Raw genomic sequence first — 14,999 nt, 5'->3', positions numbered from 1 at the left:
GTCCTGCCGGCTGGCGTGGTCACATTGAGATTACATTTGTTTTTTATTACTAACAAAATGTTTTATGTTGACCGTATGAATGGTTTCGTTTTCAAATAAATATTTGGATATGCTTTGGTGTACTTTTACAGAGTTTTGCAATATGTATATAGCCTACCTGTATCAAAATGTATAATTTTCAGCAGCGGTTTGTGTGACAGCTGCCACGGTCGGAGGTATAACCAGCGGGGCAGCCGCTGGTTCTGTGGCGCTGGCTTGGGGTCCGCTCTCCCCTGGTGGAGTGGAGGGTGGCCGGGTTGCCAGGGGCAGACGGCTCCATGTGATGATGTTTCCTCTCTGGTTCTTCCGTGCTCAGCCTTATTTTTATCTTCTTATTTATTTATTTATTAGTGGCGTTTGGATTCAGTTACGGCAGACGGATGGCAATCTGAAATGGAATGAAGCCCACAGACGGCGGACAGCAGCTACAAAACAGTAGTGGAACGCGCCCCATCCGCCCACAGCACAATGCTCTTAAAGCTCTACGCTATCAAAAGCTGGCAAAATACATTTATTTTATTTTATGACCTTGACATTAACCTGTCATATTGTTATTGTTAATGAGTTATCAAGAACACTTCCGCGTTTTTGTGTGTATACAGGAATGTTAAAGATATCACTGAGGAAAACGAGGTTGACGTGACGTGATTGAATCAGGGAATCCGTGTGTCCACCATGGGAGAGGATCCTAATTGACTTTACATTGGCATTGTTTTCGTGGTGGCAGCACGTAATTTCAACCCATTACGTGCTGCCACCACGGAATGCGGTGTTAAGAGGTCGTGGTCATTTCACATATTTCTGTGAGATCAGGTTGTCTCTTCAACATCCCGCGGCTGCAATCTCTCTCAATGCTGAGAAAGCATTTGTCCGGATAGTCTTATCTGTTTCACATATTGTCTAAGTTCGGTTTCGGACCAATATGCACACAATGGATTAAGGCCCTCTATCATAACCCGGTCGCATGTGTCAAAACCAATGGATTAATTTCTCCCCCTTTTCAGCTTTTTACATCCATTAGACATATGGAGCTTTATCCCTATCTTTATTCAAGAGAGTGGTCTATCAGTTTGAGAGCATTATTTATTGATTTCACGTTCAAAAACCCTGCCCTCACACTCAAATAACCTCTGCTTGTGCTTGGATCTACTCTGTTTCTGCTCAAACTCTGTGCTCGCACTCAGATACAATGTTGTTTGCACAGATTTCCTGCTCGAGCTTCGGCTTTTCTCCTCGCGCTCAAACTGCTTCTGTGCACTCGCAGAATTCCTGCTCTCAGATTTCTGCCCTGGCTTGGATTTTTTTGTGTAACAACCCTGTCAAAATCCCCCAACCAATAGAATGCCAGATTTACTGTTGACCAATGAAATGATCCCTGCGCTCGCTTTAGTATAAGAGCGTCCCGTCCGGGCGGGTACTCTTTAACTGGGTTCATCCACTTCCACCCTCTTATATATGTATATATATATATATATATATATATATATATGTACTGTATATCATCACGGCTGTGATTCGGTCGTAGGCACGAGGCCGCAGGCCGAGTGCCGAAGACAATTACAATTACAGTGTCAGTGTAGCAAGTGTGACAGCTGGTTAATTAACGGTTGTATTTATATTCATAACACCTGTGAGCAGAGTGATTTTACTGTTACATGTCCCAGTGATGTTATCAGCACTCACGGAATGCCTCTCATCCAATCAAATTACTCGGTCAGAACTAGTCTCACTCCACAGACCTTTCTCAAGAACTAACTGTTGTATAAGTAAGGGATAATGCCCGACGAGGTGTCCATTATCAGAAATGAATGGACTTCGTGGAAGCAACCGTCCGACACCTCTGCGTCGTCCATTCATTTCTGATAATGGACACCTCGAAGGGCATTATCCCGCTTATACCATGGTCACTTAGGAAAGAAATAAATATTAAATCAATTATTAATACGTTAATGTTGTTTTTTACCCTTAAAATCGTAAGTTTTTCACAAGAAGCGGCTGAGTGGACTATTTAATATCTCTCGCTGTGACGCGTTGCCAAGGTAACCGGCTCGAGCCACAGAACCTGCAGCTCGGTCGGCCGCAGCTGTTATGTTAGGCCTAATCAGTGGAGGGAAGTGAGATGATTGCTTAACGTTATGTTACGTAATACAAAGTATCAGGGGCAAGTGCACCTCTTACCGCTTGTGTGTGTCCAGAGGATGATGCGAAATTTTGTTTCAAATAATCAAAGTCCACAGATAGTTTCCTAAATCGTTTTTATTGCAATAAATATTATCCACCATTCACTCTGATCATTAAATGTGTATCAAGCAAGTAAGTCTATCCTAAATTGTTTTTATAAATATTATCCACCATTCACTCTGTATCAAGCAAGTAAGTAGCCTAAGTAAGGTAAGCAAGACAGAAAGACAGGCGACGAACTATTTAAAATTAAATGCAACATTGCCGTTGATCGTGAAATTTGATAGAGATACTGGCATGTCCATCATAGTGGCATTTGAAGGACGGAGATTTGACGTTTGTGGACCCTGACCACTGCTGGTTGGGACGTTGCGGGACGACAAAATGTTGCTCCATTCTCGTCTCTCCTGGACTGACGGAGCCCAATAAGCCTGCAGGCTGCTTTCACAGCGATGCCCCGTCACAGACATGATCTGGCATGTCTCCAGCCTGGCGTCTGAGAGTCGACCCACAGCCGTGCTCCGGAGGCTGTGGTTCGTGTAAATCCGCGACAGACCCACCTTAAAGAAACAATAATAAACACACAGGCTATTAATGAGGGCAGAAGAGGGGTTAGGCATAATACATAGGTCTACATTATTAGAATTGTACAGACCTCTTCACTGATTTTTTTTAGCATGTCTCCCAGGTAGTGGACACCCATCGGCTCCCTGGAGTACCACACATCAGATGCCACGGTGATGGAGCGCTTTGGGTGCAGATAAAAAGATTTTGCGTCTGGGGGAATTTTAGAGATGTACTTCTTGAAACTTTTTACTGGGCACAGGGGATCCCCGGGCCTTGCGAACATAAAACCTCTTAGGTTTTGCTTGTGTGGGTCGTTTGGATCTTTATGATTTCAACGCCATCCTCGTCTCTCTGGATGCTGAAAGATGTCATGGTCAGCTCACGGTTCCCCTCCCTGCCACGCCGAGCCAAACACAGCTGGATGTCAAACCACACCTTTCTGACGAGGCCGAGGGGCGTATCGGGAGACAGCGCAGATGAACATCTGATTATCTCAAGGTCCGACTCAGGGATACGAGGATGGTGGAAGCTGGTGTCTTTCCCACTCTTTCTGTAACGCTTCAGTATCGCCTTAAAAACCGCATTACTGCTCTTGAACACAGTGTCGCTGATGATGTTGACGTCTCTTCAGTGGCGATTAATGCCGGCTCTCAAACTCCTCAATCTGGCAACACTGTATTCTCCTCCTTCCTTAGTCGACTGGACAGACGCATAAAACAGTCGCAAAATGTCACTGAGAGTAGTGGCAGTGTAGCTCTCAAAGTTGATGTCCATGTTTTTCTGAGCCAGGAAGTCTCTTAATGTTTTAACTGCCCATTTCGTGGTTTTCTTTGTGTTTACCTCGTCCTTGTCATCCTCTAAATTGTTCAATTCCTCCGGTGTCACCTCCTTGTGTCGCATCTCCTTCTTCTTATGTTCTCTTCTCTCTTTCTCTTCTGCTGCAACCCAGTCTTCAAAATTATCAAATTCACCAAATAGGTTAAAGGAAACTATAAAATCACTCATGTCTTGTCTACTGTCTTGCCGTTGTGATAAATAAACTGTGAAATAATGTATGTTAACGTATGTTCTGAATTTCTGTTGCCACGGTTACCAACTAGCGTTTGAGCCAGCGCAATAATTTAGAACAATCAGGCTATTTGACCGGAACTTCTTCATAGGTGTCCTACAACACTTTTTAACGGACACCCTGCAGCCAATCAGAATCGAGTATTCACCCAGACCATGGTATAATACATATTTATACAATATATACAATAGTTAGTTCCGGCTCTGCAATCTGATTGGTCAAGAGACAGTAAAACCGTGACGATATTGGAGTACAACATCACGGTTATTTCACTGTGTATGTATCACTCCGCCTCACAGCTGACTACGATCAACAATCAAATCAAAACTGACGGTTAGTGTCAGTTAGGTCAGCAGTTGCGTTGCATCCCTGGAAAAGTATTTAAACAAACTTTCACCAGATGCAAATGGCCTTTATCTGAAGCCCAGGATGACAGCAGCTCACACAGACAATATCTGGTACACTAAAGCTCCGCTGGGAATAAACTCACTCACACAGATGCTGCCAAAGATGTGTAAAGAGGCGGGGACAACAGCTATCTACACCAATCACAGCCTTAGGGCGACTGCCATACAGAAGCTGTCAGATGCGGGTCTTGAAGCTAGGGAGATCATGACAGTGAGTGGGCACAGGTATGATGTTGTTTTAATGTAGCCTATGTGTAAAGTTAGTCTTCTAATTAGGAGTCGGGCCCTAAAATATATCTTTTGTCTTGCACGTCTGAGAGCTTGTTAAAAAGCTACTGGAAGCCATCCATGGAGAGCAGAAAACGATGGAGCAGCATATTGTCAGATCAGAAGGCAGAGTCGGCTGTGCCTGTGAAGCGACAGTCCACCATGCAGTCACCAGAGACTTATTTCACCGGCTGCACAATTAATGGAAATGTGCAGATAAATGTGTATAAATAGTAAGTGCCTGGCGCACCATGTTTGCGTTACATAGCAACGGTGACAACAGAGTCCTGAGGGAACTATTTTTGTTGGCGGAAGACAAATAAAATGCTTAAATTATCTATTATGTCCTCATTTTTCAACATTTCTTATTCAGCCTTGCTTATTTAACTGTTGAACTGTTGTATAAAAGCAATATGACACTCGAGCTCGTGATGTTATACTCGTATATCGTCAAGGCTGTGATTGTGTGATATTGCTTAAATATATATATATATATATATATATATATATATATATATGTACACATACATATATATCTATATCTATCTATCTATATGTATATATATATATTTAAGCAATATCACACAATCACAGCCGTGACGATATACGAGTATAACATCACGAGCTCGAGTGTCATATTGCTTTTATACAACAGTTCAACACACAGTTTGACCAGAAACAGTAGATCCAAGCGCAAGCAGAGGTTATTTGAGTGCAAGGGCAGGGGTTTTGAACGTGAAATCAATAAATAATGCTCTCAAACTGATAGACCACTCTCTTGAATAAAGATAGTGATAAAGATCCATATAGACAAGGTTGCCCAGCCTCTCCAGTTATCTTCACATGAGCACTTGAGCCCCTTGCCTGTGTTATTCGGAAAAATCAGAATATAATGGGTATTACACTGTTTAATCATGATTTTAAAGCTAACCTTTACACAGACGATATTTTATTGACATTGTCTAGACCTGCTCACTCTGTGCCCCATTTGCTTGAACTTATCAGTGATTTTGGCATGTTTTCTGGGTACAAGATCAACTGGTCTGAGAGCAAGGCCATCTCTTTAAATTGTCTCACACACCCTGGTCAATTTAGCTCTACTCCTATTGTGTGGAAGTCAGAAGGTATGCGATGTCTTGGTGTTAACATCACATTTCCAAAGTGACATTGTTTTTCAGTTGAATGGCCCCAAATAATTAAAAACTGTGCAGGACCATTTGAATAGATGGACAAACTTACCATTATCACTGAGGGGGAGGTCAGAAGGTTTGAACAATTTGGATATCTTCCAGTATATGCAAATGAAGTCCATCATGCATAATTTTGCACTTAAAAATACTGCGTTAGTGGATACTGAATCTATTGATATTAAATTAAAGGATGCAGCCTCTGGCAGAAGTAATGTTTCCAAGATTTCTAGATTATTATGTTGTATTGTTTCTAAATGTAGTGTATCCATAAATGGGAGAAAGATTTGGGTTTACATCTTAAAGCAGACCAGTGGGAAGCTATTCTGAGTCACTCAAATTATTTTTCTAAACGTGTAAGGTATAAAATTATACAAATGAAGATTTTGTTTCAGATAAGTGTTGGCATGGGTGTGGGATGACTGGTACTCTTATGCATTTACTGTGGCATTGCCCAGAGATACAGGCATTTTGGTTAAATGTTAAAGATTATTTATGCAAATTATTTAAAATTAATTTTCCATTATATCCAGCAGTGGGTCTACTGGGAAAAAATATAGATGAAGTACCTTCTAAAGCACTTCAAAATTTGTTGGATTTAGCTTTTCTTTCAGTTAAACGAACAATACTCATCAATTGGAAGGTGAGGAAATTAAAATGTTTTAATATAGATAGTTGGCTAAAAGATTATCCGGAATTGGTGTTCATGGAACAAGCAGCTGTAGATCAGCTGCAGTTCTGCAAGATCTGGGCAGTGATCACACAGGTCAAATTATGTCACTCTTGAATAAGAAACAAACAGATGGGGCTACATTATGATACAGCATTTACCATGACAAGCTGTTATGTTTAATTATTTTTCATATATATATTCATTTGTTCATTACCTTTCTTAATTGGTATAGTAAGTCTGAAGTTGGTTCATAGGCTATAATGACATATTAACTTGTGGTTATACATTGCTATTTGATTTGGTGTCCCTATCAGGTCATGGGGGGTCTGGTTGTTCCCTTCCCAACCAAAGGTATCTGTTTTACAGTGTTGTGGCACTCCCTAAACAAATGCACAATGTGTGTTGCTGTTTGGCCATGTTGGCAACTTCTTACTGTTAGCTTATACTATTGTATAGCTCGTTTAAACATCTGCGCTTGTCCTCCCTCTCCTCTCCCACCTTTAATTCTGAATAATGTTTTGTTTTGTTTTTTACTGTGAACCTAGCTGGTGGAGAGGTGGCCACCAGGCCTTTGGCCTACTGACTCCCTCTCTTTGTCTTCAATTGTGAACATGTTGTATATTTGTTCTATTCTGCACTCTCTGTCTCATGCCTGGTCCTGGTGTCATGTCTCGGTTTAGTATCTGTTTATGTTTCATGTTCTGCATTTCCTGTTTTATTTTGAAGATCACTCACCCCTGTCTCTGTTTCAGGTTTGTGTCCTGTCCCTTCCCCCCCGTCATGTGCGCACCTGCCCCTGATTGTGTCTCCCCACACGTGTCTCCAATCACTCCCCATTACCTCTTGTATTTTACCTCTTGTCTCACTCTGTCTCGTCGCCAGTTCGTTGAATTTCATGTCACGTTCCAGCATTGTTCCTGTCTTGCTCTCTAGTTTTTTTTTGATCCTGTTTGTTTATCGACCTTGCCTTTTGCCTCTCGTTTTTGGATACCTCTGCCTCGTCTGACTGCCCTCCTGTGTACCGAACCCGGTCTGTTATTAAACAACGTTTTTTGGGAAACCCTCGTCTTAGAGTCTTGCATTTGGGTCCTGTCTCTGGTTTTGTTCATGACACCTGGTGGGTTGGGGCTGGGCCCCTGATCTGCTGGCGCACAGCTGGGCAGGGGCTTAGTGCCTATTTCACAGAACTGGGCCCCTCCCTCTGTGTTGTGTGTGTATTTATGTATGTTTGGTGTGTATTGTTTTTGTTGTATTGTATAATAAAAATAAAAAATTATTATTATATAAAAAAAAAAATACAAAAAACACTAACGGGCTAAGATGATGACCCTGACAGACATTACGTGCTAAACAAGAGCATATTAATATTACCATGACATCATCTCAAAGCAGTGGTGTGTCTCTGTACAGTTTCACGGATTCTACAGCATGTCTGCTGACTCTATGTTAAGGTGTAAAACGGCCTGCATACAATTCTTTAAGAACCAGAGTTAAAGGAACCTAATGACAACTGCTTGTCTTGTGTAATCTTGTTCAAACAGAAATATTGTCTGATATGTTATTGTTTTTTAAATGTCAAATATCCATAATTTTATGAGCTTTAAAAAGCTCTGTCTCAAGTCTAAAGCCCCGTTCAGACCAAAGACAGAAGCAGAGGGCTCGATGGGGACAGAGCACCTGCCACAGCAAGCGAACTTGCCATCTGCTGTCATTTTGACTTGAAACTACAAGCTGATTGGCTGTTGAAACAGGTAATGTACTTTACATACTTAAACCAGCCACTGGTGATTTGACTAGCTGAGTTGCAGACACCATCAGCCGGCTTGAGACCGGCCAATTCAACCCCCAACCAGGGGTCAGATGTATATTCAGGACTATGTAAGGACAAAGACAGACATACACCTTCTTTTTGTCAGAATTATAAAACCATGTGTATGTATGGTTCTGTTTCCTAAATCTAAGTTCAACTTTTGGGACGCAGAAGCACGCATCCCATGTCATGTCACAAGGAGCAACCAATCACAGCTGGTACATATCTTTCTCTTCATTTGTAAATATCAGTCTGTGATAAATATGGAGATCAAGTTGATCATTTTAGTGCAGGGGTGTCAGAGCTTTACATCTGTCCCATGGACAACAGGACACACAATCACTGCCTGGAAAAAGATCAGCTCTGCATTAAATTCAAGTAAACTGGCTATGATATGGTGCTTCTTGAGGTTGCTTAGCAACCTCAGACGCAAGCTGCCACCACTGCTCTTGAAAGCTGGCACAGAAAAGACACAAGAGTAGCACCCAGCACTTGACCTCGGATCTTCCAGGCTGTTAAAGATGGGGCATGTGCACAGCTCCTTAAATAGCGTACATGCTGGATGTCAGAAATAAAATATGACAGACATGACATCTTGGGGCGTCGGTGGCTTAGTGGATAGAGCAGGCGCCCCATGTACAAGGCTGTTGCCGCAGCGGCCCGGGTTTGACTCCAGCCTGCGGCCCTTTGCTGCATGTCACTCCCTCTCTCTCTCTCTCTCTCTCTCCCTTTCACGCTTGACTGTCCTATCAATTAAAGGCTAAAATGCCCCAAAAAATATCTTTAGATGTGACATCTTACTGAGTTGACCAAATTTCTAGATTTATTAATTTCACAGCAGTCATAGTGAGGAGCCATTTTATTTCTCAGAGTGACTACGAGTTCTCATTATAAAATTAAAATACTAATTTTTAAACCATAATTCTTGGATTTAGAAGGGCTACAGAATTGACCTGTTATTGTTGAGACACACTAAGTAGCAATTTAATTGAATGAATCTATCAAAAAATAGGAAGCTCACCAGTACCTGAGCAGCATTCTCACCTTTTTGGAAACCAGGAAGTGAGACCGGAGACCTTGTGATATGGCTAATCCCTTTTTGTCTAACTAAAGGATGTTATTGTTGAAATCAGACAAAGTTGACAAAAATCTGGGACGCATCATTTAAGAGTTTTTCACAAAAAATATATTTACAACAAAGATGATAATGACAGTTCATTTTACATTGACGTTATCAGTGCATACTGTTAGTTTTTGATTTTGAAGTTTTTTAACACAATTTTTAATTGTTTGAAGTTGTGAATTCTTGTCTGGGACAAGGCTGATTTGTGGCACAGAGCAATTTCAAAAATGAAAAAAATGAAAGCAGATCAAAATATTTTGTAAATCAGATTCATTTCATACATATTAATCCTATGAAAATAATGTTTATTTCAAGGGACATTTTTGTCCCACAGATATGCCACTTCTACAAGTTGACTAAAAATCTGTAGATTTTGGGATTTATATTTCTAATAATTCAGGGCAATTAGTACAGATTTGTTTTTGCTGATATGTCTAATTTAATATTTTGATTAGTGTCATAAAATCCTGATTACATCCACTGTGGTACTATGATGAAAAACATAACTCTTGAAGAAGTCAGTATAGTGGGTCCTTTTTTTAAGCCAGTGTATGAACCATAGAGAGAAAGGAAATGTCACTTACATATTTTTTTTTGATGATATTCCGTTTGGGTCTGTCTGTACTCATCTTTCCCAGCAGGTACTAATGGCCACATGAATTATGAAAGCCTCTTTCTTTTGCCTTTGATGCTTTCGCTTAATATGTCAACAGGTGTGGAAATGTCAATTCCACCGCTCTGTCCTGGAAGAGGGGAGTCAAGAATTAGAAAACATAACATGGAGGAGCCATGTAGTGTTTGGCCATGTAGGACATTTTTCTCTTAAAAAGGTCCAGTGTGTCAGATTTAGGGGGATTAATTGGCATCTAGTGGTGAGGACTGCAGATTGTAACCAGCTGAAACTCCCTCTGGTTAGAATTCCTTCAGTGTTCATTGTTCAGGAGGTTTTTACTAAGGGAGATTGCTTCTTCTCCAAAACAAAAAGACCCACTGATTAAAAACAGTAAAAACAATGAATAAAACAGTTTCATGTTACAAATTAGTGTTTCTCCTACATTGTCCAGCATGTGGCAGACAGGCTGCTAGCCCAGTGCCTGCAAATTTGTGTTTACCTTTTGTCTCTGATAATTTAATATCCAGACATTCAGAAGGTTTTTACTGGGAGCCAAATTATCCGCAGAGGTGTCTTCCTCTCCAAAACAAACTGACCCAGTGGTTTGAACCAGTAAAAACACTAATACGCACATGGCCCCATCTATAGCCAGTGCTTAGCTTGTCCTGTCTGGGCTGCTGTAGAAACATAGTGGAGCAACATGGTGATCTTTGTAGATGAAGAACTGCTCCCCATGTACATATAAACAGGTCATTCTAGGCTAAGGAAAACACAACAGTTCTTATTTAGGTGACTGTACACTAAAGAAAACATACTTATCATTTTCCATTACTGCCAATATATCCCCTATATTGTAAACACTGGACCTTTAATGTTTTTCTTGGCAAAAACAAACACCAACACCAACAACTTAAAATATGCACAATAATAATCAGTGGAAATACAATGCTGTACTGTGTATAAAGTGTTATTCTATTTAAAAACACAAGCAGTACATGTTCAAAATAACATCTGCAGAAAAAAAAATATCAATATTCTGTCTCGTGACTGTTTTGTGTAACTACACTGAAAACACACTGGCACCACCGCAGCGCAGCGAGTCATATAACACGTGTCAGGTGTATCCCCCAGCACCAATAGTATGCGTCGCGCTGCAGCACATCAACGGAGGACCACACACAGTTGTTACCACTTTTTCTAAAAAAAAATCGGTGCTTCTTCCACATCTGCATTAGCTTCAAATCATATGTGGACAGCCAACAAATTAAACTTTATTTCTCACCAAAATATACAATCTCAGAGCTAGAGCTTACCAGGTAATGGGCTATGTTTTGTTTTCCCTTTTTCTTTATGACGATGGGATTGATGGTCACACAGCTCAGGATATTTCTTGACCTCACCAACTCATCCAGTCTTCGACATACAAGAGACAGCAACAGAGTCCTGTTTATGCATCAGTGGTGAGCAGAGGAGTCTAGCTGCCTTGGAAGCCGGTATATAGCCTACAAGCAGAGAGCAAGTAGGGAAAAAAATGTGTTTAATTCAGGGGCAGTGGGGCTGGAAACAGGACAGTGGGATGAAGTGTCACAGGCCGGGGCATCCAGGAGCACCAATGCACATCTAGCCACCGCTGGTAATAATAGGGGCAGCTCTTTTGATGCGGGCTGTTTTGATGCGTAGCATTAAGTGTGGATGTGTTTTGGCCTTAAGACATATAAGTCATTTTAATTTTAGACAGACATTTTGGACTAAGAAATAGTTACAAGCTCAAGTTACAAAAGCCTGAAACAGGATTGATGTAAAAACAAAGCAAAACACTACACAAGTTGAGCATGAAGCCTCACTCTTGACATGGAAACTAGATGATCTAGCTATCATTGCCACCGTTACAGCCACACGCATCACACACTGTGCTTGGGGCACCAGTGCTGGAAAGAACACCAAAACAGCCCAATATGATCATCATCAATCATAATCATACATATTGCATTAACTCTCTCAGTTAAGGCCCTCTCAGACACAACGCAGTTAGAGCTGTGCTGCCGGTGGTTCAGTGAGCACAGCGCAGTGGGAGAGCAAACTCACTGTTTTATTAGGCTACAGTTACTAACACAGGCAGTTTTTCTAAACTTAAACTCATTAAGACATACCTGCATTCAACAATGGGACAGGAATGTTGAAGCGGTCTTGCTGTCATCAGCATCAATGCAGGACTTGCTAAGAAGCTGTCATATAATAACCTTTTTAACCACCTTGCAACCAGGTAATGCAGACATGTATACCTTTTTAGAGCCTCCTGCAACTGCTGAAAAAATGCCCATCTATAGTTCTTCTGTTGTGGAACATAAATGCAGAATGTGTAAAACTTTTCAAAGCAGTTAGGCTGAGGGCACCCGAGTGGCCAGCAGCGGCACTGCCAGCTACTACCTCAAAACAGTCCAAACGTTGAGAGTGGAATGATGGACACTTCGCGCCCTCAACAGTCGCCATCTTTCACTGTGTCACAATCTTCTCAACTTTTGACAGGTCCGTCTAACACTGTCCATCACCAGTGCTAGGAGTAGCAGGACATCGGCATCATCGGCAAGCGCAGCTCATGCCCAGGCTAAAACAGAAGCTGCCAAGGTAAGAGCATGCTAGCCAAGAGGCTAAGGTGGAGGCACAAATGTTGAAAGACTCTGAGGCAATGCATGCTGTAGTTGCAGACGAAAAATCTGAATCTTCAAGGGTTAAATGGAACGCAACAGTGAATATGTCTAATCTCAAAACAACCGTAAGCAGCTTTCTCCCTGTGCACTGGTATCAGCCTTACGCAAATAACAAATTCCAGCACTTGAGTGGGCAATAGCACAACACAGCAGCATGTCAAGCGGGCTGAACCCGTGCAAAATACCATCAAATACTGTGAAACCGATATGATTTTTAAAAAACCATGATATGAAAATTTTGTCATACCACCCAGCCCTAATTTGAGATCGAGCCATTGGATGGCGAATTAGTCATCTCTCTCCCACCACTCACTGAGTGCCACGAAACCCTAAACAACCGATCTGAGATTCAAACCCCAAGCGCAGTCCTACACCAGCCTCATCTCCATCACATTGCCAAGCACATCCCAGTAGGGTTGGGCGATAATACAATAATAAGGTATCCCACTCTATCTAAAAATAACAATGGTATCAGTTTCATTACCGTCATTTAAAAAAATCTGCTGCGTATATAGGCCTATAGGAGCCTAATACACTACTAAATATAATTTATTTAATGCCTAAATAATGAATGCTTGTCCATCACCTACGTAGCCTATGTGTGGTTGAGTTTTAAATTTACTACAATTTAAAATTAATAGTAGGCTATAATGTTTCTCTTAACTGTTGATTCAGGAGATGACATTTGATAAAGTTTTTGGATGTGACGTTGTCACGTGACAGCTCGGACGTGAGAAAGAGAAGATGGCAAGTCGCGCGTCAAGCGAGTTGATCCCAAAAAAACCCCACACAACTTAATAACTTCTGCAAGCAGCAGCAGTAGCAGGTCCAGTGGCCATCTGAGTGAAGGAAGGAGAAGCACAACCTGAACCACCCAAAAAAAGATGACTCTGGGCAGTCTCCTTCCCAGAAAAGCTGATGCGGTGGCAGGTCCTGTCGGCACCATACAGGAGCGAGCAGGAGCAGAGATAACTGCCTGTTGTCGCGAGCCTGTTATTCAGGGAGACGAAGACCCCCCTTCTCTGTTGGAAATGTGATGGAGCCAGGTGTTTTCCTTTGATGTCGAGGGTTGCCCGTAAGTACCTGCACGTTTGTGCCATGAGCTCTCCATCAGCGCGCCTATTCAGCACCGCAGGCAAAGTTGTCAATCCACTACGTGCCCTGCTCCAGCTGGAAAAAAGTAAACATGCTGTTTTTTCTGGCGAAAAACCTTGAATAGTTTTGAAGCATAGGATGTTCCTATAATTATCATTATAGTTTGTTTTTATTTCATTTTCAATGAGGAGTAGCCTGTTCTAATGGACAGAAAAGCTCAGACTTGGAGAGAGTGAACTTTTCAAATCCTGTTATGTTCTCAGGATAGGATTATATATGCCCATTTTCAGTCATGCCTTGTTATTTATTTTTCTGTTTTTCTTAAACAGTATAGGCGTAAGCCAACATTTTGGCGACTCCCCCTGAGCCCTTCAAAGTGATTTTTAATTAGTCACGGTAATACTGTACACCCCGGGAAAATGTGGGGAAGGTTTAACAGTAACAAAATTTGGATACAGCCAAACTCTACCTATACCCATACCTGAAAGCAGTTCGGGAGGATGGACAAGTCCAAGTAAGATTCGTTATGGGCAAGGCAAAGCAAGCACCCCCAACCAAGCCTACAATTCCACGGCTTGAACTGTGCCCCGCTGTCTTAGCAGTAGAGATGGCAGATGTCATCCAGGATTCAATTCAGTTCAATTTTATTTATAAAGCCCAATATCACAAATCACAATTTGTCTCACAGGGCTTTACAGCATACGACATCCCTCTGTCCTTAGGACCCTTGCAGCGGATAAGGAAAAACTCCCCAAAAAAACCCCTTTAACAGGGAAAAAAAAACGGTAGAAACCTCAGGAAGAGCAACTGAGGAGGGATCCCTCTTCCAAATGTGCAATAGATGTCGTACAGAACAGATCAGCATAATAAATTAACAGTAACAGAGAGAGAGAGATGCAGGTAATGACAGTAGCTTACAACAACATTATTGAAAGTAATAATATTATAGTTATAGTTCTGGCCACTGTGGTACAATATGTTGAAAGTATGTATTAGTATCTGGCAGTATACATGTGTGACATATTGTATAATAACAGTAGAAGTATGACTAATGACTAATGATGGCAGCAGCAGCAGGAGGCATCTGGCAGGACCACGGCAGCAGCACAACCACACACATTACGCTGTCCAGGCACCGCTGCGATATGAGTTAATTTGAGAGACAGTGGAGCACAAAGGCTCCGGAGAAGAAGCCGAGTTAGTGACATCCAGAATGGCCGAGTTAGCAAGATGCAGTAATAGAATACCAGAGAGAGAGAG

At 41.6% G+C, this 14,999-nt stretch overlaps 1 protein-coding gene across 6 annotated transcripts in view; it reads right to left on the bottom strand.

The window, feature by feature from the left end:
* LOC125892840 (uncharacterized) overlaps window positions 1–14,999 on the bottom strand; it is a 130,173-nt gene that overhangs the window by 86,024 nt on the left and 29,150 nt on the right. For 5 of the 6 annotated variants that reach the window (XM_049583131.1, XM_049583133.1, XM_049583135.1 and 2 more), the window contains exons 2-3: window positions 11,250–11,438; window positions 9,908–10,066 (exon numbers count right to left, since the gene is read on the bottom strand). The exons of the other annotated variant lie outside the window; for it this stretch is intronic. In XM_049583131.1, the coding sequence (XP_049439088.1) occupies window positions 9,908–9,952 (45 nt within the window). In that variant the 5' untranslated portion in view covers window positions 9,953–10,066; window positions 11,250–11,438. The remainder of the gene's footprint in view (window positions 1–9,907; window positions 10,067–11,249; window positions 11,439–14,999) is intronic. 6 annotated transcript variants of the gene reach the window in all.

This window comes from Epinephelus fuscoguttatus, linkage group LG8 (assembly GCF_011397635.1).
Source record: "Epinephelus fuscoguttatus linkage group LG8, E.fuscoguttatus.final_Chr_v1".
Taxonomy (NCBI): Eukaryota; Metazoa; Chordata; class Actinopteri; order Perciformes; family Serranidae; genus Epinephelus; species Epinephelus fuscoguttatus.
The sequence above is the reverse complement of the archived record's forward strand: the minus strand, read 5'-3'. Positions and strand labels throughout refer to the sequence as shown.